Raw genomic sequence first — 27,555 nt, 5'->3', positions numbered from 1 at the left:
ACTCTTTACACTATCACCATGAATCCAATAATGCCATATAATTGCGAGAAATCAATTCAAGGCCATGTCACCATGTTACAATGGTCCAAAAAACTTCAAGGCCAGATATAATTAAATCAGAATTGAACAAAAATATTTCAAAATCTTGAAAGGTATAAGAAAAAAAAAATTCAGTCTACTATAACAATCGAAATCATTTTAGGATTGGTCATAATGTCTATGTGATAAAGTGATGGATATTTGATTTATGACATGAAAAGAATATAACTGATCATGAATTTGTCGAAATCCATGATGAGGATTGGCTTGGAAAACTCCAAAGCCTCATAGAAGCCAACTATGCTTCGTTTATCCAATGACCAATCAACAAGGTCAAAATCAATTAGCAATTGGTCATATTTGTGAGATGTTACTATGAAAGACATATCTTCATCATTTATGTTTTTATCAACAATCCAATGCACCATATCCATGTTAGTATTCTAGTTCCCCCTTCTTCCACAACCATTGGATCAAATGACTTCTCAACTTAATTGCACTTCATTACAAAATTAAACCCCAAAATAAAATAAAATAAAATAAAATAATTTAAACAAAAAATTTCTAAAAAATAAAAAAGAAAATGCAAAGACATTCATGTCATAATGAAAAAAAAAAAAAAAAAAATCCCTTCTCACATTCTTTTTAATATAAAAGTAACTTATTTGTGTGACGACTTCTTAATAGCTTAACTACTTTATAAAAGTATTTTTTTTCTCTAACAACAATAATTATCTTATCCATAAGATATTTATATGCATCATTCATCCTTCCACAAAATCCTAAAAAAACAGCTACTAAAAATTTTCCAATCATTTACCCCACACACACATAAAAACACCCAAATCTCAACAACCAATCAAACCCCAAAGTTCTCACTACTTTTCCTCTGTCCAACCCAATAACATTCGGCCACGCCAACGCCAATCACTTTGCCAGGTAAATTTATCATAACCCCCAAACAAAAAAAAAACATTAAAAAAATCAAAAATTACAAGCCCATTATTGAGAGAGAACTAGACAAAGAACGAGGTTGTGTTTGTATATGTGCTTTTTGGTTCTCTCCGAAGCCCAAAGCCGAAGAGCGGTTTGCTCAGTCACCCACATTTTAATCTCCCAAAAAAAAATAAAAAATAAAAAATCAAATTTTATTTATTTATTTATTTTTCATTGTAGAGAGAGAAATAAAAATTTAGAGAGAGAAAAAAGTGGGCCTTTTTATTTTTTTATATTTTTTTTGGTTTTTACTAATTTTCTCAATGCTTCAATGGTTGAATTAGAATAGAAAGAAAACCCAAATGATTTTGTGAATTCTTTTTACTTTTTTTTTTCATTGATGGGGTTTTGATTGAAGCTATGATCTCTGCGAACCCAAAAGAGCGATCGATCTTCGATGCAGTGATTATTGGATTGGTTTGGATTTGAATTTGATTGGTGACCGTTTGATTTAGTGGGGGAGAGCACAATGAACGGTGGTGATGAGGTCGTCGCAGCTCCGGTGGACCCACCTCAGCCTCTGGAGTGGAAATTCTCTCAGGTTTTTGGAGAACGCACCGCAGGTGAAGAAGTTCAGGAAGGTATATATAAATATATTTATTATATAATGTTTTCAATTTTTTTTGGTAATGTTATCAATTTGTGAGAATTGTTGCTATTTGTGCCTGTATTTGGATCCAAGTGATATTTTGTGGAAAGTATTGGGATTAGGGTTTGTTTTGGGGGTTTGGATCCATTTTGGATCATGGGTCGTTGAGAATTTGTGATTTTGGGATGTGGGTATCGGAGGAAATGTTGTCTTGGATGTTGGGTTGTGGGGGGTTTTGTGATTTGGGGACAAAATAGTTGGGTTTGAGTGTTTGTGCATGTGAATTGTGATTGTGATGATTGGGTTTTGCATTGGGTATTCATTGGATTGGGAGAATGGAGAGTTTGGAAGTGAGCTTGGTTGAGTTGGTTTTGTGGGTTTGGTTTTGGTGCATGCACTTGTTGTGGGGTTGGAATTGGTTCCTTTTTAGTTGTAAATGCGTGAATTTGCGTGTTTAATCTGGGATCTTATTGATTATGCTTTTAGTTTTGGAGTTGTGATTTTGGTTTGTTAGTGCATGGATTAAGTTATAATTTTGCTACTTCAATTTCAAGCAGAATTTGGCTGTTCAACAGCAGTTGCTAGCTAGCTGGGACTATCACTTAGTTTTGTAAAATTTATTAGCCAAAGTGATAGTAATGGTGCCTTGAGAATGTTCATGTAAATATGGATAGTATGTTAAGTGAATCTTTTTTACTTATCAAAAATAAAAAAGTGCCTTTTTTTCCAGATTCAGGGTTATGTGCAATGGTGCTCTGCCTTTTTCTTATAATTGAGTGCACTTTGTGAAAACCAAACTGCAGAGTCATTGTAAGCCTTGTTATTTGGATCTCAAGTATGATGTGGGATATGGGAGAGGGCAGTTTAAAAGGAGAATGTGAGAGGGTAGGTGAGATGACTAATCTCGTGGTGAAAGAGGTGTCATGCATTTGGTGATTGAGAAACAAGGATTGTCAAGTCAGTATGTCTGATGAGACAGTTTCATTGATGTAATGGATCTCCTATCTTCTTCATTGATGTAATAAATTTAGATCATTTAAAATAGAGAATTGAAGGTCTATAAGAATCCAATAGTTAAATCATTAAACTACACAAAAGTTTTGAACTCTAGTGCATCATTGTAAATGAAACAAATACCCGGAAGTATGTGCTTCTGTTTTAGGTTTAGGATGTTTGAAGTAGAGTGCCAAAATTAGCTTTACATGCCAATTGTTAATTAAATTTCAAACTAATATGTATGCTTGCTATATATTACAATCGAAGGTTCCTCCAAGCATGGCTTTCTTTTCATGGTCAACTTCTTTAGGTAAGATTCTTACAACTGCTAACCTTCGCAAAAGGCGTATTGTTGTTCTTGATTGGTGTTACATATGCAAGAGGTGTGGAGAGTCGGTGGATCTTCTGCTATATTGTCCCTTAGCCTATGAGTTGTGGTCGTTGGTGTTTTGTTTGTTTGGGCTGCATTGGGTTATGCCACATAAGGTTATTGAGTTGTTTGAATCTTGGCAAGGTAAATTTGGGCAGCATCGCAATATAGATTTTTGCAGACTTGTGTTGCACTGTTTGATGTGGTGTATTTGGAGGGAAAGAAATGCTCGCTGTTTTGAGGGATGTGAATGGTCCTTGCTGGAGATTAAGTCCTTTTCTTACACACTCCTTGTTTGGAGTGTAGCCCTGTCGCATTTTTCTTGTTTTCTCTTCCTCTTTTACTTAATCATTGTAATTTTGGTTCTTGATTTTTGCCCCCACAGTACATCTCCAATGTACTCAGGTTGGCTATGGAGATTTGGGATGGAGAGGGCTGCCCTTTGGAGGCAAGTGATAGCTGTGAAATATGGCTGTGGATGGGGTAGTTGGTGTACTAGGCCTACTAATGGTCCATATGGTGTTGGCTTGTGGAAAAATATTAGTCGGGATGGCCTTCTTTCTCTCACCACATTCTATATGAGATTGGGGATGGGTCTAGGGTGAAATTTTGGCAAGACCATTGGTGTGGCGAAACATCTCTTGCAATTAGCTATCCTGAATTGTTTAGTTTTTGTCGAGATCAAGAGGTTAGTGTGGTTGAGGTTATGAAGTTTGATAACGGAATCCTGTTTTGGGATGTAAATTTCTTTAGGGGTGTGCATGCTCGGGAACTAGAGGCACTGGCTGGTTTCATGGATACCATATATGGTGCATCAGTGGGAGGGCTTGGCAAGGATAAGATGTGCTGGAAATTTGATAGAAAGAAGGGCTTCACGGTTAAGGATTATTACAATCTCTTAGTGGGCTCTAATGACTATTGCTTTCCTTGGAAAAGCATTTGGAAACAGAAGATTCCTTCTCGAGTAGCTTTCTTTGTTTGGATTGCTGCTTTAGGGAATGCTTAACGATTGACAATTTATGAAGAAGGAAGGTTTGGATATTGGACTGGTGCTATATGTGCAAGTGTAATGGTGAATCGGTTGATCATCTTTTTCTTCATTGTCCGGTTGCAATGGATATGTGGGCTATGGGGTTCGGGTTGTTTGGAGTGAGCTGGGTTATGCCGCAATCTGTAGTGGAGCTTCTAGCATGTTGGAAAGGCAGTTTTGGCCGTCATTGAAATAGGTATATATGGCTGATGGTTCCCCATTGCTTATTGTGGTGCCTTTGGAGGGAGAGAAATAGTCGGTGCTTTGAAGATAAGGAGAGATCCATATCAGACTTGAAGCTATTTTTCTTTAGAACTTTAATGGATTGGTTGATTGCCTTGCAGAACCAATCTTTCTCATTCTTTCTTGATTTCTTAGATTCTTGCAATTTTTGTTCTTGATTGTTTGACCCCCTTGTACACTCCCTGTGTACTAGGGTGTTCCACTTTTTTTGATATTAATAAACTTTTTACTTATCAAAAAAAAATTACTTTGATCCATTCATGCATAAATTTTGGCTGGGTGATTTGCTTCTGAGGTATAAACCTTGTTGGTTTTCTGGTAATTCATTTGAAATTTATACACGACCTTTTCAGTTTCTATGTAGGAAATTTTTGCTTGTAATGAAGAGATATTGCAATACTAGAAGGGGTGGCAGACTAGCAGTGGCATATTATATTTACCTTTTGTTTTCTTTGCAATTTTTTTTTTTTGATAAGTCAAAATTTTTATTAGATAAGTCTACTTTATGCAAAACAAGCACGAACCAGCCAAATAAATACAAAGAAAACTAAATGCTATGTACAAGAAAGAAGAGAGTCAATAAACATTGAGAGGGAATCACTAGATGTGGGATTCCAAGCCCGAGACCAATCAAACAAAGTGCCAACAAATGAGGCAAGGAGTTGATCTCCCAAACTCTCTACATCCCCAAACGTACGGATGTTGTGTTCCCTCCAAATACACCACATTAAACACAATAGTGTCAAGTTGTTTTCTTTGCGATTTCTAGTCTAGGCATTTAAATCTTCAATAGTATGAGCAGGTAGAATGGAATTTCTTAGTTAGTTTGTCTGTTTTTCCCTCTGCAGTTGATATAATTTCAGCAATCGAATTTGACAAAACGGGTGACCATCTTGCTACTGGTGACCGTGGGGGCCGGGTGGTACTCTTTGAGAGGACAGATACAAAAGATGTATGTTCTTTCTGCCCTAACAGGTTTCACTACATGCAATAGTGATATATTAAATCGTCATTTCTGGTTTGTTGTTACATTATAACTTCTTTGTATACTGTGATGTGTAGCATGGTGGCTCTAGAAGGGATTTGGAGAGGTTGGATTATCCAATTGGTAGGCATCCTGAGTTCCGTTATAAAACAGAGTTTCAGAGCCATGAACCTGAGGTGATTTTTTTATTTTTTTATTTTTCAATTAGTTACTGGTTCATGTCTGCATCATTTCTATGCTGTTGCATGCTGGGATCTAAATTTTTTATACTAAAAATTGTGCCTGCATTTCTTCATGTCAGTTTGACTATCTCAAGAGCTTGGAAATTGAGGAGAAAATCAACAAAATTAGATGGTGTCAAACAGCCAACGGGGCTTTATTTCTTCTTTCCACAAATGACAAAACAATTAAATTTTGGAAGGTAAGAAAGGAACGTCATCTTATGGCTTTTTTTATTTTTCAAGGTCTCTATCTTTTAATTTGTTCTGCACAAATTACTGCACTTCAATTGAAGTGAATATAAGTATTTTCTTTCATTGAAGTGAATTAATGGAGATTGAAGGATTGCCAGCTGGCAGAATTTATAATTTGTTTGTATTTCTATGTTGTATTGGTTCATAATCTTGTGTGCAGAGGATGCAGTATTTGGTATACGTCTGTTATAATTTTTTTCCACCCTCAAATTTCATATCCTGGTTTTTGCCTTGTCTAGAAATGCATGCATGCAATGAGGTTGCATGTTGTACAAACTGAAAAGTTGCATGTTGGACTTTGTTCAGTAAAAAGAAAAAAAAGAAATGCAAGGTCACTTGAATTAATTGCTGTATTAAATGGTTTGTAAAGATTCACTTACTGAAGGTTGCAATCTCTTTGGCTGATTGGTTATTTTAGATGGGGCATAGAAATGGTCACTGTATGTTGTAAAGATATAAGCATGAGTATAAACAATCAGCCAAGGAGATCTCAACAAAATGGCATCTCCTTCCTCCATTGGAAAAAGGTGGAGGGCAGAGGTCACTGGATGAATTCTGAGTGTGTGGGTGAGTTGTTTTTTCTGGGAAATAAGAACTATGTATATAAAAAAGGCATACTGTACAAAAAATCTTATTGAATTGTGACACTGGTGCATGTAAATGCTTTCTATGAGTTCTTCACTTCCATGTATCTAAATTTTTGGTTTATGGATGTATGATGGTTCAGAAAGTGACAAAACAGATGTAATGATTTCCACTTTTTATTTATTTTTCTCTTACTTTGATTATTGATGGCTTCATGTGAAAACTGTGGATTTCTTTGCTGTTGCAGGTCCAAGAAAAGAAGATCAAGAAAATTTCTGACATGAATTTGGACTCTTCAAAAGCTGTTGGAAATTGCAGTGTTGCTAGTTCGAGCAATTCAATTAGCCCTAGACCGTACCTTGCAAATGGAGGATGCCCAGACAGATCATACAGTTCTCTGAGCAATGAGCTCTCATTCCCACCTGGGGGCATTCCTTCACTACGTTTACCCATGGTAGTTGTATGTGATCCAGTATATTGATTTTTTTGGTCTGTATAATTTTTATTTTTTGGTTTTTTATGATGCATACATTCTTAAAATGGGCATGAATTACGTTATTATGAATTTTATTTGTATATAAAAATAAATAAAAAATCATCATCAATTGATGCCACTACTCACTAGGTTATAACTTAAACCAGCTCTGAGCACCAAGAAAAATGGATGAAAGAGCAAGAAAAACCCTAGCTGCAGCAAGGCATGCCTTGAAGCCTCTCCTTCTTCAGAGAGCAATGATTTTGTCTGGGTCTTAGATTTGGGCTTTAGCGCGAACCTTATTTACATGCAAGTGCTTGTCACGTCTACTTGGATATGGGGCTTTTGTATTATGAGTACAGCTCTTTGGATAAAGTTTGGTTTTATTGGTCAAATTTGTATTAATTTGTTTATTTAAATACTTATTTTTATCCTTTTCTATTTGAATTATCCAAATATATGAGTGTGCAGCCATGTCTATATGTGAATATATTTGCACTGTGGAAAGTGTAAAATATATTTTCCTCATTTTAATTGGATGAAAGGGTTCTTAGAACTGGAGCATAGTCTTAAAGGTCAATGTGGTTTTCTTGTTGTTGCCATGTCTAAATGTGTGCCCATGTCTATCTCTTTTTTTCGGGGGGGGGAGGTTGTGTTTAGAAAGAGAAAGTTTTTCCTCTTATGCAGCACTAACACTTAAACTTATGAAAATTGCAGGTAGCTAGCCATGAAACCAGTCTTGTAGCTAGATGTCGAAGGGTATATGCTCATGCTCATGATTATCATATCAATTCCATTTCAAATAACAGGTGCCTCCATTTCTTTTGCTAAACTACTACTTGTGTTATTAGTTAATTATTTTTTACTTCTTGTATTATTAGTTTATACTAGGGTTCTTAGGACCTTAAGAAGCAATAAGGCATTGTGTCTGACTTTCTATGTATCCGTGCTTTACTGATTTCTTATATCTTAAGAATGGAACATCAATTGATTTGACTTCCATTTTTTTGAAACATCAATAAGATAAGGGTTAAACTTTTAAATGTTTGCCTGAGATATTATTTCAATAAGATCAATGATGAAGGCCTTTAGGTTTAACCCTATGTTTGGATGAGCTTATTTTCATTAGCTTATTATTTCTTATAAAAAAAAAATAAGGTATGTAGAATCGTATGGTTGTGGCTAGAAAAAAATGAGGTTTTAAAAGCTTATACATAAGCTAGCAACTGGGATTTTAAGCTAAAACAGACCTGGATCAACTAGTATTGAGTTCCAGCATCCCCCCTCCACACCCACGTCACACAATTGAAAAAGCACATTGAATTTCATATTTTGATTTAAGCATAGATTTTTCATCAAGAACCGTTTGAGGTACTTAGAGGAAACTGCTGCCTTTTTTTTCCCTCTTCTCACAATTGCAATGGATGGTGAAACATATTTGTCACCATCCATGAGATAAGGCATTGTGTCTGACTTTCTATGTATCTGTGCTTTACTGATTTCTTATATCTTAAGAATGGAACATCAATTGATTTGACTTCCATTTTTTTGAAACATCAATAAGATAAGGGTTAAACTTTTAAATGTTTGCCTGAGATATTATTTCAATAAGATCAATGATGAAGGCCTTTAGGTTTAACCCTATGTTTGGATGAGCTTATTTTCATTAGCTTATTATTTCTTATAAAAAAAATAAGGTATGTAGAATCGTATGGTTGTGGCTAGAAAAAATGAGGTTTTAAAAGGTTATACATAAGCTAGCAACTGGGATTTTAAGCTAAAACAGACCTGGATCAACTAGTATTGAGTTCCAGCATCCCCCCTCCACACCCACATCACACAATTGAAAAAGCACATTGAATTTCATATTTTGATTTAAGCATAGATTTTTCATCAAGAACCGTTTGAGGTACTTAGAGGAAACTGCTGCCTTTTTTTTCCCTCTTGCTTCTCACAATTGCTATGGATGGTGAAACATATTTGTCACTTCAGCTGCACATGCACATCCTTGATGTTATCTAGTTAATCTTTCTAGAGAAGGTAAATAGGGGATTAAATGTTGATACTTTTTCCACCTTCTACAATTACCTAGCAATGAAATTTGGTTATCTATATATAGCATTTTGTTTGATGATGTTTATGGATGAGGGATAGATGAGAGATTGGATTTTTTTTTTTTTTTTTGGGGGTTGGGGGTGGGGGGGGGGGTGTGTGGAAGTAAATAATATATTGGAAACCTTATAAAGGTCACAACCCTATTACTCAAAAAGTATATAAGAAAAGCACCTAAAGGAAATCTGACCTCAAAAACTTAAGTGGTAATCAACACCAACGATCAACATCAACAAATTAGAGAAAGGAAAACAAGAAGTAGTAGCCATCCAATCGTACAAGGACCATAAAAATCAAAGCTTCAGTTCCGCAATGGGAGACTTGAGATCCTTCAAAGTTTCAATCATTTCTCTCCCTCAAAATACTCCACATAATGAACAAAGGAATTACATATCAAATATTACTACTAAAATGCTTGCCAAAGTTTCCTTGCCAGTATGCCAATAGTTCAGCCCCTATTCTAGGCATAATCCATAAAATTCCAAACAGACAAATCACTGAGAATGCCTTAAAATTTTGAGCCATTGGTGCCCCTAAAATTTAGTTGCTAAACTTTTATGACTGGTCTTTATATAAATTTGTTACTATTTGGTCCCTTTATTACTCTAGATTTATTTTGTATCTTGATAGCATTTGTTTGGCTCTGATAGTTGTGCTAGCTGCAGAATCACTGAACGTGTGAGACATCCCAGTCATTGGAATTCACTAATAAATTGCTCATGACTGTTTCATTCTTTTAATTGTGCATGCTCAGAGCCATCTTTAGCTTCCATTATGATTTCTGCTGAATCCTTTATTTATTTTATATCCACTGAATGGCCAATAGCCTTGTAGCTCAATTGACACTTCCTAGTGTTTCCAATGGAGACGTCTAGGGTTCAAATCGCCCCCCCACCCCCCTCCCCCCCTCCAATGTAACTGTTAAATTATCAAAAACAAAATTTAGCCACTGAATGTCTGGGATTCATGATTCATGTTTTCAGCTTGTTATTGAACTGTAACTTTACATTTTTCTTTACATATCATCAACTTATAAGCATTGAGCTATAACTATCATGCCCACAATTATGGTTTATTGTTCGCCTTTCATCTTTAGAATGGTTTCATGATGCCTTCACTGATCATTTTGTTCTTCACTTCCAGTGATGGTGAAACTTTTATATCTGCGGATGATCTTCGAATAAATCTTTGGAACTTGGAAATTAGCAATCAGAGTTTTAATATTGTGGATGTGAAGCCTGCAAACATGGAAGATCTGACTGGTAAGCTTTTTAATTCTACTATCCATGGCTTTATCAAGAATTTTAGTGTCAGTTACATTCTTGAGTTGCAAACTGTTTTAGCAGATCATATTTTCTTTTTCTTCTTTTGGGATGACAATTTTTTATTATTAATTGAATTTATATAATAAAAAACTACCTCATGCCATGTCTTATATATATATATATATATATAAACTGACGTACAAAAGATATACGCCAGATAGTCTTAGGAATTACATCCAAAGAATTATAAGCAAATGAAAGAGATTCCACCTATATTATAAATATTTAAAAAGAAAAATTATCTATGAACTCTTCAATGGAATTACAATCACTGCTTATAATAAAAAAATGGAACTACAATCACTGAAACCCAAAACAGTCGACCATTCACATAGTAATATAAGGGAAAAGGTCTTCAGTTGTACTAATAAAAAAAAAAGGGGAAAAAGGTCTTCAGCTGCAAATCTGAAACTTCCACTTCTTTAAAAGTAAGATAATTCTGCTCCCTATATAATACCTGCACCTTACATAAGGGGGATATATATATATATATATATCACTTCATTAAAAACTGATATACAGGAAGTATGCTGTAAAAACAAAGAATAACAACTAGGAGAAATAGGAAAAGAAAAGGTGAGAAAGCTAGAAGTCTAGAAATTAAGTTATGTCAATTCATTAAAAACAGATATACAGCAAGTATGCAGTAAAAACAAAGAATAACAACTAGGAGAAATAGGAAAAGAGAAGGAGAGAAAGCTAGAAGCCTAGAAATTATTGGTGAATAAGAAGAATCCAAAAACTCCATCATAGAATATGCTGAGAAAGTATAGGATTTTGAGGATAAGGAGAGATCCATATCAGACCTGAAGCTATTTTTCTTTAGAACTCTAATGGATTGGTTGGCTGCCTTGCGGAACCAATCATTTTTTTCCTTTCTTGATTTCCTAGATTCTTGTAACTTTTGTTCTTGATTTTTTGACCCCTTGTACACTTCCTGTGTACTAGGGTGTTCCTTTTTTGATATCAATAAACTTATTACTTATAAAAATAAAAATAAAAGGATTTTGAGCCCCATTCATAAAGGGTCTTCAGAAACCAGAACTTAAGATTAGGCAAAGTACGCTTTTCCCTCATATGTATGCCGATTCTTCTCCTTCTACAAGCACCACATAAGACAAGCAGGAGCGGCAACCCACATTTCCTTGAATCTACAGGAACTCAAGGCTCCTTTCCAAGACTCCAACATAGTCATGACAGAACTTGGCATGACCCAAGTGATCCCAACTAGGATGAAAGCCTACAGGTCACAAGCAATAGGAAAATGGAGCAGGAGATGACTCACTGATTCACCATCAGATATGCAGCAGCCCCAGTCTGATATGATAACAATCCTCTTTAAGAGATTATCCATTGTCAAAATATGCGCAAGTGTCGCCACCCAAACAAAGAACACAGCTCTTGGCGGGGTTAATGTTTTCCATTTGCATTTCCAAGGAAATTGGATAGGATTTACAGCCCTTACCGAAACACTCTATTATAAGATTTAACCTGGAATCTGGTCTTAGGTGATGGAAGCCAAATCAATCTATCAGGACCTGTAGGGGTTACCTTCACTGCATACAGATCATCCAAAAAATGGGCCATAGAATCTACTCCCTGTCTTGTGCCTCTCGGATGAAGATAGGTTTCCAATGCACCTGGCTGTTGACCCAATCAAAATAGTCTGAAACCAAAGCCTCATTATCTCTAGCAAAGCTGAACTGCTCAGGTATCTATCCTGGATGGTTCCATTCCTATCCCAATGGTACTTCCAAAACAACACTTGGGAACCAGCTCCCACCTCAAAATGAGTGTAGGATGGAATTTTTATTTTGATAGGTAATATTACTTATATTTAAAAAACTGAACATTGTGTTCACGATGGTGAACACTCTGAACAAGAAACAAATACAACAAGTTCAAGAACTAAAGCTAACGGATTGTAAGAATTCAGAAATTGAAATACAATGCGTAAAACCCCAAATACAAGCCCATTGGAACTAAGTACCGCAGAGAAGAGATTTTAAGAGGCTTACTCATAGTCTCATACAGACCTTTCTGATATTTTTCTACAAGCCTACTTGTACAGACCTTTTACCATCCAAAGTACCACTGACATCGAGTAGAATAAATCACTACTCAATATCACCCATTGAACCTCAAACACACAAAAGACATAGCTGCACATAGCATAAACGATTTCACAATGAAGTAACATGTGATCCACCATCTCCCCCATCCCACCTACACATACAACACTGATCTACTAGCACAATTCCTTTCTTCTTAAGAATATCATTAGTCAAAAATCTTCCTTTAAGCTGCTGTCCATGTGAAGAAAGTGACCCGCTTTGGAGCTTTGGCACGTCAAATACCTCTTTGTGGAAAATATATCTCCCTTAGAGCTTGCAAAACAATGTAGTAGTACCGAACATCAAACGCCCCACTCTCTTTTAATGTATGCTTTCTGATGCATGTTTCCACACTAGAATTGATTTCATGATGTGAGAGTCACAGACTTGCATGTGTGGTGCATGCATGTGCCTGTGGCTGGTCAGAAGACTCAATTGGTCATTTGAAATTGCACCTGGCTTAGTTTGGTTAGTGGCAGAAAAAGATACATTTTGGAATATCTTGCATTGTGTGACATCTCTTGTAAACCTGTGAGTTGTTCATTTTCACTACACTGCCAGTCTCTTTTTTTTTCGTAAGTTTGAGCTGTCCTTGGGAATTTTAAAAGCAGTACATGAAAAACTACTAACAGTTTTCATTTTTGATTACTTTTTCGTAAGATTTTGTTCTCTGATATGTTCTCTCCTTGAATATGTATTCTATTTATTCTTGCAGAGGTGATAACTTCAGCAGAATTCCACCCTAGCCATTGCAATATGTTAGGATATAGCAGCTCCAAAGGTTCAATCCGCCTTATTGATTTGCGGCAATCAGCTTTATGTGATTCTCATGCCAAATTGTAAGTGTTAACTTGTTTTTGCTCTAATTTGGTCATTCTGCAGCTGCCTTAAAAAGGAAATGTGGTCTGATTTGCTTGCAAAATGTTAGATGGGGGGAAAGAGATAGAGAATCCTATGAGCTCTAGCTCAGATGGCATCTCCTCCCCTTGGAAGAGTAAGGTGGAGGGTGAGGTCATGGGTTCAAGACCCACTGATGTGTGTGTAATTACAGATAATAATAAAAAGAAGGATAGAGAAAAAGTACTTCTAGGGCTCAGCATATAGATTAAAAATACTCTAATACCCTTCATGGACTAACCAGTAATATCCTTTTGATACAGGTTTGAGGAACCAGAGCCACCTGGTACTAGATCATTTTTCACCGAGATAATTGCTTCAATCTCAGATATTAAATTTGGAAAGGATGGAAGATATATACTTAGTCGTGATTACATGACTCTTAAGGTTTGATTTCTGTACTTGCTTGCGATTTTTGTTTTGTGCTTGGTATTGAATTTCATGATCTTATCAAGTTACATGCACAGAAATTTGCTCTTTTTAAGCACTCCATGACAAGTTTTATTTGGCTACATTTGATTTATGAAAGAATCATGTATCTGTATATCCATGAGGTGCTGAAAGGGTATGACTGCAATAAATTTGATCTGCAGTATGGAGAAAGCATAAAATTTTGAAGATAACATTTTCCTGTTTATTCTTTCTGAAGAGAACCATGCCAGAACAGAAACCTGATGCTTTGCATGGCAAGCATGTAAATAGGATTCCTTGTTCCACTGAAATGTTACTCCAAGGATTCTCCACTTTAGTATTAATATAGCAAAAATGAGCTGGATTGTATGCGGAAGGAGTTTATGTAGGAATATGTTGCACTCAGTTAAGAGGGGGTGGGGGTGGGGAGAGAAAGGGAGAAACATGGGTTGCATTAACCAAGATAGAAGGGGATTTTGTTGAAGAGAAACAACCTAACACTATGAGAGTTTATAAAAAAATAGAAGGGAAAAGAATGAAATATATAATTTTACTAGTATGCCTTTTACGTTTTATTTGTCTTTTCTTTAGATATGGATAAAATTGAATTTTACCTCCTTTTTATTAAAGGAATAAGCGTTTCTCTAACTTTTGTAAGGAACTCTTTTTGTTTTTTTTTTTGGGGGGGGGGGGGGGGAGGGAAGAGAATGGAATGGAATATACTTTCCTATAGCCATTCCATTCTTTTTCTCTAAACTCCCAAACAGGAGAATAGATGAAATATCATTTAAGGATCCTTTTCATTCCTTTCTAAGGAGGTGGAGGGTAATAAATTACCAATTCTCACAAAAACTTAAGCTACTAGAAAATTGTGAATTTAATCATTTAACCATAATTCTAACACTCCTCATCACATGTGGGTTTAAACTTCCCCTTAATAAGTGGGGCCCAACATGTGGGATTTTTAACATTTTAAATGAAAGGTAGAGTGAAGACATGAATCGAATTCAGGATCTTTTGCTTTGATATCATGATAAATGACCAATTCTCCCAAAAGCTTAGGCTAGTAGAAAATAATGAATTTACTCATTTTACTTTAATTTGAACACTTCCTCTCATGTGTGGGCCATAATATTATTAGAGGGTGGAGGTCATGGTTTCAAAAGGACGACAAAGAGCAACCTGGTTCACTTTCAGTATGTCCTACTACAATCTTAACACACACACATAAAATAGTATCCAGGTTCTATAACTCTTCTTTCTGCATCCACTCTGTTCTGTGTGATAATAGGTTCCACCTAAAAGAATAGGGTAAATGAATAGGATAACGTGATTTAACAAAAAAGGGATGAAATAGGGCTACCATATTTGATATGTTCAATTTAAAAAAAAAAGGAGATGAAATAGGTCTAACATATTTGATATGTTCAAAAATATATGTTGATGAATAATTTGGCCAGCCATACTAAATGGTTCAACAAGTTAGGTAGTTTAGAAACATGTTCAGAGAGTTCAAGGCAGCAGGAAAAATGTATGTTAAGTGCTAGCCCAAACTGCAGACAAAACTGGGGGATAATTTCTCTAAAAAATGATTTCCAATTGGAGACCAAAGGTACACTTTAAGAGGACAGGAGGAAGACCAATAAGAAACAAGATAATTTTTGATAAACACGGATCAAGATAATAATATAATACTGTAGTCAGCAGAAAATTTCTCTTTTTAGGCTTCAATGTCATAACAGAAATTTGACCAATTTAGATAGATGGCAATATCTAGTTCTCTAGCTTTGAGTTGGTAGCATCTTCTATGAACTAAAACATGCTTTGATAGCTTTAGACTTCATAGTCATGCCTTACTGTACGTACCTTTATATTGGTTGGATTAGAATGTTAAGACCCATTCACATGGATGTAATTATAAAGGAGAAGTTTTAAATGAGTCCATGAGTAAACCAAGATAAATGCCTAGCATAGTATAATTCCGTAGATTCAATAACTAGTCTTAGTTCATTACTTGTGGCTTCATATCTCAAATTGATTTCTAGGTTTTAACATTGGTTTGATAATCGAATTACATTGTCTCCTATTTCAAGGGGTTGCAACTGTCACTGAACCTTAACAAGTTTTGTCATTCTATGGATAATATTTAAGACAAGTTGATGTTAATGGTTTCAATTTGTAGTGACCATCCTTCACAGCAATCTCTCTCCCTGGTAGTTTTAGTGTTTTGCTGAGATTTAGCTCAATAGTGATTCTTTCCTTTCTGAAAACAGGGAGAAAACATAAAAGTGATGTGGTTGATAAGGAGATGAACGTAATAATGAGTGATAAAAGTTACTTAGATAGCTATGTCATAGTGTACACGATATATTAGGGTATCAAAGAGAGAGAGAGAGAGAGAGAGAGATGACTGAAGTTTCTTTATGCCTTCTCATTCTTAGGTCTGTTGTCCCCTATCTCCCTCAAAACAAAAATAAAAAGAGCTCCACACAGGAGGAAAACTTGTGTCAGGGGTGGTAGTTCTTATCTAGACATTCCCCTAAAAAAAAAGAAAAAAAAAATTATATCTTCAATTTATTGGCTTAAGTCATGACTTTCTTTTGTTATATACGATAGCAATGACAATTCAAAATTTTTTTTTTTATAGATAACGAAAAATTTTATTAAAAAAGTAGCCAACCCGAGTACATTGGGGATGTACTGTGGGTGCAAAAATCAAGAAACAAAATTACAATGATCAAATAAAATTGGAATGGAAGAACAAGTAAAATGTGATAAAGCCACACTCCAAGCAAGGAGAGTGTGACAGAAAAAAGATTTAATCTCTAGCAAGGACCGTTCACATCCCTTAAAACATCTAGCATTCCTTTCACTCCAAATGCACCACATCAAACAATGCGGCACTAGTCTCCAAAGGCCTATATTGCGGTGACGCCCAAACTTACCTTGCCAAGATTCAAACACCTCAATTACCTTATGTGGCATAACCCAGTGAATTCCAAACAAACAAAACACCAAAGACCACAACTCAAAAGCTATGGGGCAATGAAGAAGAAGGTGATCCACTGACTCCCCACACCTCTTACACATATAACACCAATCAAGAACGATAATTCGCCTTTTGCAAAGGTTATCTGTTGTAAGAATTTTACCTAAGGAAGCAGACCATGAGAAAAAAGCTATCCTTGGAGGAACCTTCGATTGCCACACCATTCTCCAAGGGAAAGAAGTAAGAGTAGAAGGGTAGAAAGGAAGATAGAATCCTCTAACCTCAAAACCTCTACTCCTAGTTGTTTTCCAACAAACTTTGTCAGGGCCAACCCCCCTCACAATCAAAGAGTAGACAATGCCCATAAACCGATCAAAAGATTCTTGCTCCCAATCTTGAGGTGGATGACGAAATCTAACATCCCAATGAATCCTCCCACCAGACCAACCCATCACCTCTGCCACTGAAGCATCTCTTGCCCTACTAAGACAGTAAAGTTCTGGAAAAGCCTCTTTGAGGGTACAATCTCCACACCACACATCCTTCCAAAACTTCACTCTAGTACCATCCCCCACCTCATACCGTAGGAGTTTAGAAAAGATCAACCAGCCATTTCTAATATACCTCCAAAGGCTAACACCCTATGCACTTGTCACCTTTTTCGTGCACCAACCACCCCAAACATTCCCATATCTCGCCTCTATAACCTTCCTCCATAAAGCATCTGTCTCTATACCATACCTCCATAACCACTTGCCTAACAAGGCAGAGTTAAAATTTCTCAAACGTCTTATACCTAGCCCCCCAACCTGCACAGGCCTACAAACCTCAGCCCATTTCACCAGGTGTAATTTAGAATCACCACTAATACCACTCCAAAGAAAATCTCTTTGTAATTTCTCAATGCGATTAGCCACCTTCCTTGGAATAGGAAGAATGGAAAGGAAATAAGTAGGTAAGGAGGAAAGAGTACTTTTAATAAGAGTTACCTTACCCCCTTTAGATAGATAAAGCCTCTTCCAACCTACTAGTCTCCGCTCCATCTTCTTTAAAATAGGATTCCATACTGAGAGCTCCTTGAATTTTGCACCTAAAGGAAGGCCCAGATATTTAAAAGGAAGGGAAGAATGCCTACACCCTAATAATCCCACTAGATCATCCAGATTGTGCACATCTCCAACTGGAACTATCTCTGATTTCCCCAAATTAATTCTTAAACCTGAAACCTCCTCAAATCTAGTCAGTATCTCCCTTAAAATAACTAACTGATTAGGGACAGCATCACAGAAAATAAGGGTGTCATTTGCGAATAAGAGGTGGGTCACCATCATAGAAATACCAGCCGTATTACCTACATAAAATCCCGACAACTGTCCAGTATTTGCAGCCACATCCAACACACGGCTCAAAGCCTCCATGACAACATCAAATAGCAAACGGGGATAAAGGGTCCCCTTGTCGAATCCCCCTAGAGCTGCCAAAGAAATCCGAAGGACTACCATTAATCAAAATGGAAAATTTAACTGTAGAAATGCAACACATTATCCATTTTCTCCACTTCTCTGAAAACCCACAACGTTGGAGCATATACATCAGAAAACCCCAATTCACATGGTCATACGCCTTCTCCACATCCAACTTACACAACACCCCTGGAATCCCTGTCTTCAGTCTACTATCAATACATTCAGCAGCAATTAGGACGGAATCCAAAATTTGTCGACCTTTCACGAAGGCATTCTGCGAATTTGAAATAAGCCCATGTGCAACCCTTCGAAACCGATTAGCCAACACCTTTGAAATAATCTTGTAAATCCCACCAACTAAACTAATTGGCCGGAAATCCTTAACCTCCATAGCATCAACCTTTTTAGGAATAAGGGCAAGAAATGAGGCATTAAGACTCTTTTCAAACGCAGCTTGAGTATGGAAGTTCTGAAACACATCCATAATCTCTTTCTTCAAAACACTCCAGCAAGACTGGAAAAAAGCCATGGAAAAACCATCTGGACCAGGAGCCTTATCACCATTGAACCCATTAATCACTCCAAACACCTCATCCTCATCAAAAGGCCTATCTAACCAAAGAGCATCTTCCTCCGAGATTCTAGAGAATTCCACATCATCTAGGACAGGTCTATGGGTCTCATTTTTAGAATAAAGCTGCCTATAAAAACGAGAGATACACTCTGCTATGGCCTCCGGATCTGAAGACAATTCTCCATCTACCATAAGCCTTTCAATTGAGTTAAATCTCCTGTGAGAATTGGCTACACGATGAAAGAACTTAGTATTCCTGTCACCTTCTCTAATACAAAGAACTCTAGATTTCTGTCTCCAACAAATTTCTTCCAAAAGAGAAGCTTTCTCTAACTCCCCTCAGATCCTTTCCAACTCCAGCTTTTCCTTTTCTGTTAGACCACGACTATCCTCAATAGTCTCTAGAACACTAAGATCCTTCCACAATTGTTTCCCCCGTTCTTCTACATTACCAAAAACCTCTACATTCCATTTTTTCAAATCATGTTTCAGAAGCTTTAGTTTGTTAGCCAACACAAAACTCGGAGCCCCATGCAAATGATAAGATTCCCACCAAGATCGCACCCTTTCCACAAAACCCTCATCCTTAAGCCACATATTTTCAAATTGAAACGGCCTCCTGCCCCTATGAAAGGATCCACCTTCCAAGACAATCAGAAAATGATCTGATAAGAGCCTCGACATTCTTCGCTGGCAAACAGTAGGGAACTTATCCTCCCAATCTGGAGAGAATAAGAATCTGTCTAGCCTAGCCTTCGATGCAACTTCACGAGAATTAGACCAAGTAAAAGTTCCCCCTTCCAACGGGATATCAATTAGACCTTGCTCTGAAATAAACTCAGAAAACTCACGCATAGCAGCAGTAAACGCAGTAGCACGGGCACGTTCAAAAGGGAATCTTACCACATTAAAATCACCTCTCACACACCATGGCACAGTCCACCAACTGCTCAACCCAGATAATTCCTCCTGTAAAAACCTTCTGTCACCCGCTAAATTAGGACCATAAAGTCTAGTAAATGCCCATACAAATTGATCTACCACACTTCTAAACTTACAAGAAACTGAAAAACGTCCCACTGCTTCCTCCACTTTGTCCACAACCCGTGTGTCCCACATCAGTAACACCCCTCTAGAAGCTCCACAAGAACCTAAATATGACCAATCAACATGTTGGCCACCCCACAGACTTCGAAACACAACTTTGGTTATCAATTCCATTTTAGTTTCTTGAAGACATCCAATATCTGGCCTCCAACTCCTAATCAAATTTCTGACCCGAAGCCTTTTATCCTGCTCATTCAACCCTCAACATTCCAAGAAATAATCTTCACATTCATTGATACAACACCACAGCCCGCTCACTACTAATACTCCTTCTCTTAGCTGACCCATACTCAACGTTCAAAGAAGTCATTAAGTTTTTCAATTCCTGATGACCCTTTTGCCCCGATTTAACCACCTTCCTCTGACTATCTACCTCATGCCGTTGTTTATCCTTTTTCCTGGCCTTTAAGGCTAACAACAGACCCGTAATTTGCTCCTCAAAGCCCTCCAATGAAGTCCCCACAGATTTCCTAAACGCCTTAATCCGATTGGTTACCCACTGTGATAACTGTTTGCTATCAACTTTCTCCTCACACCCACACTCCTTCACTGTATTGTGTTCATCCTCCAACGGAATTTCAGTGGCCAAAGGTACCACAACTAGAGGCTCCCCACCTCTCTCCCAAGTCATCGACCTTACATCAACTTCCCACAGCTCATCCTCTGACCTAGTAACAACAGACAAAGAATCTATCACACCATCACACTCATCTGCCCAACTAACAATTTGGCCCTCAGTGGCAAGAGATTTATTACCTGGTACAACTTCTCCTTCAATGATTGAGCACTCTGACTCGCTATCTGGAGACCCACTATCTGGAGACCGATAAAGCGACAATGGAATCACTATCTGCCTACCATCACTCAATTCCAACATCCAATCTTTAGAATTACCCCATGACTTATCCAAATCTCCAACCAACTCCCTAATCGTAGGACGAGAATTATGGGTCCCCTCCTCGGAGAAGACTTTTGGAGACTCAATTTCAACAATTTCCGAAGCCACCTTTTCTTCACACCCCACTTGTGACTCAACCGGAGAAGACCGGGACTCCACCACTGTCAAGACCGGCAAAACAGGAAGCTGGGCCTGGCTGATCGACATCTCCTGAGCATCACCGTCGCTATTGTTGAGTTCCGCTGGCACCGATATGGACATCTCTGCTACCGTTGTAGACATTTCAGTTGCCGTTGACCCAAAAACAGAGCTCTCATGTTCCGTAAAAGACTTTCCAGGTATGTCTGGCTTTGGGGCTGAAGGACACAATATATTTTCAGCCTCAATCACTTTCGGGCTTGAAGGATTTTGGCTGAAACCAGGCTCAGAGCATTCACTGATTTCAAACACTAACGGGCTAGTCTCACATGGGCCCAAAGAGTCTTTAGTCTTACCAACTAAGGTGTTTTGGGCTTCCAAATCCTTTTGGCCCAAACTCACATACTCAGGAGATGGAGCTTTAATTCCCCGTGCTACCCATTTAAAGCTATGAAATCCGCCCCTGGCACAATCCCATGAAACACGCCTTCTTCCATTCTCCTTCAATTCCACAACCAATCCTTCCCCTGTCCAGCGTGAGTTCCTGATTTCTCGCCCCTTCCCAGCATTAATGTCATTTGAATTCAAATTAAATCTTAAAGGAAATCTGCTTTTATTCATTGCTGGAATTTTCTCCTCTAATTTCTTCCCCACATTAATGCTCCGAAACCTCCCTTTCGCAGCACCCACGACTGTCGGCCAAGCTTTACCGACCTGAAAATCATCTTCCACCACCTGATCACATGGTTTGCCAACCGGATATTCTATTGCTAACGACTTAGTATGATCGAATCTCGGAGTTTCCGCTATCTTCTCCACTATTCAAGGCTTCTCATGATCACTGGTAACAGGGTGCTGTATCTGCTTCATATCCCTCGCCGGCGCATGACCTTTCACTGCTTCTACAAAAGACCAAGAGGATTGAATCTCTGAATTTCGTTTATGTGGCTGAGCTATAAATTTCAAACCACCCGAAGCATATTGTGTGGGTGCCAACATCCTTCTTAATTCAAGCCCAGAAACCCTCCAACCTTGTTGAGCTTTGCCTGCAGGGATAATGATAGCTCTCCTTTGCCCGCCTACTTTGAGTTCTGTCACTGCTAAGAATTGACCATAGGTGTTGGAACCACATTGCAACGTGTAAGCAGTATTACCTTCCCTGAGTGTAAAAAACTGCTTGGGATTGACTCTGATCACAGTGTTCAATATTATTCATAAGCCATTGTGCCGCATTCTTGCTCATAAAAACGGATTGCATGAAATATTTACCCCTTTCAAAAATCCTTAGAGAGAAAAAATTTCCCCCTTCCTCGACCACCAACTGAAAAAGCTTTGATTCAATAAAAAAACTTCGAGAACCACCCATACTAATCAGAGAAACGAAAGAAGAGAACAAAATTTTCTGGCTAATTTGAGTTAGCCGAGCCTCCTATGCTTGGGATGATCAGTCGGATATTCTAGCTACATCATTCTGAGCCTCTCCTCTTGGCAGCCCCATCTTACAGACAATTCTTAAAGTGCTAACATTACTCTCCTATACCTTCTATTGCTATTCAAGTCGTTGAAGGCTTCAATTTTACGGGAAGTTTTGGACTTAATGAACATAAAGGACTCTCTCTCTCTCTTGCTACAATTCAAAATTAAAAATAGCTACTTTTGATTGCTATTTGCTCATCTGTATTTTGATCTCTGCACCTTTTTTTTTAATGATATTTTTTTAATGTTGATTTTTGTGAATGTCCTGCTGTTGCTCTTTTTTTTTTTTTTTTTTTTTTTTTTTTATATATTATTTATTTAATGTTTTGATGAATTATTGCCTTTAATTGAGCTCTAGAATATGATTTTGGCAATGAGCTCTAGATCAAATGGAATTTCTTTGCTCCTTCCCTTGTAAGAGTAAGGTGGAGGGTAAGGTCGTGGGTTTTAGACCAAGCAGTTGCTTGTGTACCTTACCGATTTATTTAAAAAAAAAAAACATAATAATATTTGATGTTTTTGTTTTATGCTTGTATTTCTTCCTGGTCTCTAACTTGAGTCTGCATTAATTGTTTGTATAGTTATGGGACATTAATATGGATTCAGGTCCAGTTTCGACCTTCCAGGTTCATGAATATTTAAGACCAAAGGTGAGGTTCCTACTTTGTCAATGCTTAATGTAAGATTTGTGTTGCCATGTTAGGTCTATGCTGATCACACTATTATTGAATGAATCCAGCTGTGTGATTTATATGAAAATGATTCAATCTTTGATAAATTCGAGTGTTGTCTGAGCGGCGATGGATTACGAGTAGCTACAGGTTCTTACAGGTCTGTGTTTTTATGCACATATCTCTGTTTGTAGTCTCATTATTATTCAGAATCTCTGGAGTGCATCTCATGTTTATGTTGATTTTCCCAGCAATTTATTCCGTGTGTTTGGTTCCTCCCCTGGAAGTACTGAGGCAACAACTTTGGAAGCCAGCAAAAATCCTATGAGGTAAATTTTAGCGGAAAATATTGACAAGCATGGCTTTAGCAATCATTCATGTGTCTAATAATAAAAAATTTGATGTGCCCTTTTAGGCGACAAGTTCAGACCCCTTCAAGGCCTTCCAGATCCTTGAGCAGTAGTTTAACAAGAGTTGTCAGACGAGGTCATCAATCCTTTTTTTGTTTATTTCTCATCCTTCTTGGTTTATGACTATTTATTTCTGAGCAGTTTTTCCCGTCCTCTTAACATTGAGTTAATTGTTATTTTACTTAAAATTTGTCATTTTCCATGATGGGATATCCATAACAGGAGCAGAAAGCCCTGGGGTTGATGCAAATGGAAATTCATTTGATTTTACAACTAAGTTGCTGCACCTAGCATGGCACCCAAGTGAAAAATCAATTGCCTGTGCTGCTGCCAACAGCTTGTACATGTACTATGCATAAAAATGGTCCAAGAAGAAATGTAATTTGCTTGATTAACTGCTTTTTGGTTGCTGTTGGAGAAGGCTCCTCGCCTTTCCCACGACCAGTCCGTTGGAGGCTACATCAAATTCTCACAAATTCAAGTGCCCCGTAAAATCTGTAGCATGTGCTTTAAACATCGAAGTTCAGAAGTGGCTGCCAGAATCCATGAGGAAGCAACCTGATTTTGTTCCCGGGTGGGCAGTGTTTCTTTTTACTTCCTCCTCCCAACCTCCAAAATTTCTTTGTTTTTCTTTTATCACCATCTTTTTTCTTTTTCTTTTTTTCCGTATCTTCTTCTGAAAGGGAAGATGCAGTTATGTTCTAAATTTGCGTTGGGTTGAAGTCAAGAAAGAAAAATGTGATTGTAGCTCTCCTACAACAAACACTAAAGGATGTTCAATATTTGCCACTAGGTTTAAGATAAAAATGTAGCTTTTACTCAGAAATCTTGCTGGGATGGAGATGTTGAAACTTGCAGTGCGTCAATTTTTTTATTGATTCTTTGTCGTGGTTTAAATTTCATTGAGGCTGTTTAAGTCTAGTACTTATTTGTAGCTTTCAATTTCAGTATCAGTAAAGAAAAAGCAATAATGGTGTTAGATTTTGATACAAATGTATTTTGGAGTCTTTTTTTTTTCTCTCCAGATTTTGGTGACAAGGCTGTGAACTTCAGCTAAAAGTTCCTTATGAAGCTAATTCAATTCTCTGAATCAATGTCCCCCTTCCCCCGGTGGGTGCCCGAAAAGGGAAAAATAAAAGAGAAAATGAAAAATAAATCTGAACCTTTAACCAAACTCAAAGGTGGATTAAAACAAAAGGGGCAAACTATGATATTGTGGTTTCTATTGTATCAAACTCTTTCCTTTTCTTTTCTTTTTTTTCCTTCTTGTGTGTGTATATGATAATCACATTAATCATATATCTAAACTATTCAAAACAAATGAAAAATGTATTTTTAAATTTGGCCTAAATCAATGAAGAAATAATCTATATCGTTATTTATATTGGATTAAGAATAACATGTTTGTTTTCTACTAAAAATAAATACTGATTTATAATTTTTACTAAAATATCTTGGATATAAAAGATGTTTAATACATTGAATGGCTAAATCAAATGCTATAATATAAAATAAAAGTTGAGTACAAGAAGTTGTGGATGTATTTAGTGGCCAACTTCTTTACTTTACAAATGGTTGTACTTGTATTCTTCTTGCATCGCGTTACTTTTTATTAAGATTTGAATAAATTACATAATTTCTCTGTATTTTTGGATGGTTTCAAATTAAATTATAAATTATAAAATGTTTGAATCAAAATCATGAAGCTATTAAAATCAGTTTAAATCATGCCTTCAATGATTCATTATTAATATAAAAAAAAATTCACATAACTTATAACTAAACTAAACACAAATAATCCATTCTAAAAAAAAAAAAAACACAAATAATCATTTAAAATAAAATTATAAGACCTCTAGTGTACTATATGAGGGTTATGAAATTAATAATAAATCATGTCTCTATTGTTCCTAGCACATTTATGTGTAAATTATATCATATCATATCATATCATATACCATATAATAAAAATTATTTCCTATACATTATGTTTGGTCATATGGATGCCCTCTCATTTTTATTTTTCAATTTTCATTTTACTTCTCATGTCATGTGATATACTATAATTACATTGAAGTAATTGGTATAATTTTTCTAAGTAAGTTCCTATAGCTAAAATTTCGATAAGTTTAGAAAACACAACTTCAATTGAAATTATATTAACAAGAGTTTCTATTGACTACCATTGACTACCCAGGTCATTGACTACCCATTGACTACCCAGGTCATTGACTACCCAGGAGAGAGCACAACAGTAATATAGAAGCATAAACAATGATAAAAAAGTTGATAAAAAAGAAAATAGCAAAATAGATTAAAACAGAGTATGAAATATGAAAACTGAAACAAATAAAATCTTACTTGAAAATACTTCTGTCTTTGATTAAAACTGAAAACTTCTGTCTTTCTTACAAGCTTTGAAAATAAACACTATCTGAAGAGTTACAAGATTACAAAATAAAATCTGTAAAGGGTTACAGGATTATCTGTTTGAAGGGAAGGTTACAAGATTACAAAAAGAAAGTAGAGTACAAAAGTCTTTCGGAGAGGGAAAGGGAAAGCTATTACAAAGTCTTTCTGAGGGAGAGAGCTATCTTGGATCTATTGGACCTTGGAATTGAAATGGAAACTTAGACCTTAGAACTGGACCTAAAATCTGGATCTCAATTCTGGACCTGTCTTCTGTCTTTGGGGTCTGTCTATTTATAGATAAAGTGAACCATGGTAAGTCTTCAAAAGTAACCTGAGTTAAGTAAAGTGAACTCAAGTTAATCTGTTGGTAGAATCTTGAACAGTAAAAGTCTATCTTGAACAGTAATAGTCTATCTGCATGTGAATAATATTCTGTCAAAATATCTTTCAAAATATCTTTCTGGTTCTGTCTGTATTTGTCTGGAATATAATGGATCTGTCTGGAAGCTATTCATGCATGTCGGTGAATAGTGATCTGTCTCCAGTGAATCGTGATCTGTCATCAGTGAATAGTGATCTGTCGCCGTTGTCTGTTCGGAAGAGTATTCTGTCTGTTTGTGCCTTCTGTCTATCTGTCTATCAATCTGTATCCGCATAGTTATCATAATCTAGCGGATCAGAGTTGTCCTCATACTGCTCATGCTCATGGAGCACTCCATAATCATTACATAGGGCACAGTATAAAATAGGAACGAAAACAGGAACATGATCCTTGGCTGTCATCAATCTGGGATCTTTAACAATCCTTCTTTTCCCAATGAGCCTTCCTGTTGAAGGTCTTGGGCTATACACAGCTATCCTGTCAGTGTAGCCATATAAATGGAAACCTCTGTCTAATTCTTTTTGTACTTCATAAATTTTATTACTCATGAAATTAGACCATTCTTGAGCCAGAGCACCTGGATCATCAAGTGATAAATAAGTATCTCCTGTATACCAGTTATATATTCAGGGATACCACACCAATCATGGATAAGGACTAAAATATGTGCTGGTTGAGCTTCCATATAATAGCTACTGTCCCAAACTGGAAGAGTACTCCAGATTTCCATCTTCATATAATTAAGTCCTCCAATCTGTGCTGTTGCTTCTTGGATGACTCTGGGAAATAAACTAATCTGATTTGCAGAAGTAATGGTTAATTTGCTGATAAACTCTGCTTCTAGCATTTCAGATAACCATAAGGGATCGCAGATTACTGGATCCTTTGTCTCTGTGTTGATAAGTAATCCCGGGTAAGGATTAAATATATCTCCTGTTCTTTCATAAACTCTGTCTGAATTTCCAAAGCTCTCATACCATTTAGCTTTATGAGATAACCATATATTACCTGTCATGTCTTCTGTCCTGATAAATGCTGTAGAGACTATCAGTTTAAAAAGATACATCCATCTATCATAAGAACTTGTTATAGCTTTATGAGTTAATATATTCTGTTGGATTTCGGGGGGTAAGGTTCTAATAGCAAGTCTCGTTTTTTGCTGAATCTTAGGGCGGAGCTTTGAAAAGCTTATTCCCATAAGATAGCTTTTTAGAGACTGTAGTTCTGTCTTTGTGGAGCTTGAATCTCCATCCTCCTTGCCAGGGAGTTGACAACCGAGTGCTTCAATAAATGCCCTGGTGCTAACAAGATGTAATTCCAAAGCCTGAAGGGTCATTTGGAATAAGGGTTTCTGTCTGAGGGTGAATGCTGCTTGTAAATTATCAAGAAGTA

General features: G+C 36.7%; 1 protein-coding gene across 3 annotated transcripts; it reads left to right on the top strand.

The window, feature by feature from the left end:
• Window positions 1-1,226: 1,226 nt before the first annotated feature.
• Window positions 1,227-24,350, top strand: LOC115989561 (serine/threonine protein phosphatase 2A 55 kDa regulatory subunit B beta isoform-like). 3 transcript variants are annotated; one of them, XM_031113323.1, is made up of 14 exons: window positions 1,227-1,616; window positions 5,112-5,215; window positions 5,326-5,424; window positions 5,550-5,669; window positions 6,554-6,760; window positions 7,499-7,590; window positions 10,037-10,155; window positions 13,048-13,171; window positions 13,493-13,616; window positions 22,870-22,938; window positions 23,028-23,119; window positions 23,211-23,288; window positions 23,375-23,445; window positions 23,592-24,350. In XM_031113323.1, exons 1-14 carry the CDS (start codon window positions 1,505-1,507, stop codon window positions 23,726-23,728), a joined length of 1,548 nt encoding a protein of 515 aa, XP_030969183.1. In that variant the 5' UTR covers window positions 1,227-1,504; the 3' UTR covers window positions 23,729-24,350. The 3 variants fall into 3 exon arrangements, with proteins under 3 accessions (XP_030969183.1, XP_030969182.1, XP_030969181.1); XM_031113322.1 differs by having other exon boundaries at window positions 6,554-6,763; XM_031113321.1 differs by having other exon boundaries at window positions 6,554-6,766.
• The last annotated feature ends 3,205 nt before the right edge of the window (window positions 24,351-27,555 follow it).

Source organism: Quercus lobata, chromosome 5, assembly GCF_001633185.2.
Source record: "Quercus lobata isolate SW786 chromosome 5, ValleyOak3.0 Primary Assembly, whole genome shotgun sequence".
Classification (NCBI taxonomy): Eukaryota; Viridiplantae; Streptophyta; class Magnoliopsida; order Fagales; family Fagaceae; genus Quercus; species Quercus lobata.
Note: the sequence above shows the minus strand (reverse complement) of the source record. Positions and strands in the feature narration are given on the sequence as shown.

Excerpts from the sequence above, each read along its gene's own strand:
- LOC115989561 (XM_031113321.1), top strand. The coding sequence starts at position 1,505 with ATGAACGGTGGTGATGAGGTCGTCGCAGCTCCGGTGGACCCACCTCAG. Across the intron at positions 5,425-5,549 it reads TTCAGAGCCATGAACCTGAG|TTTGACTATCTCAAGAGCTT; the intron begins GTGATTTTTTTA and ends TCTTCATGTCAG. Across the intron at positions 22,939-23,027 it reads ATGAATATTTAAGACCAAAG|CTGTGTGATTTATATGAAAA; the intron begins GTGAGGTTCCTA and ends GAATGAATCCAG.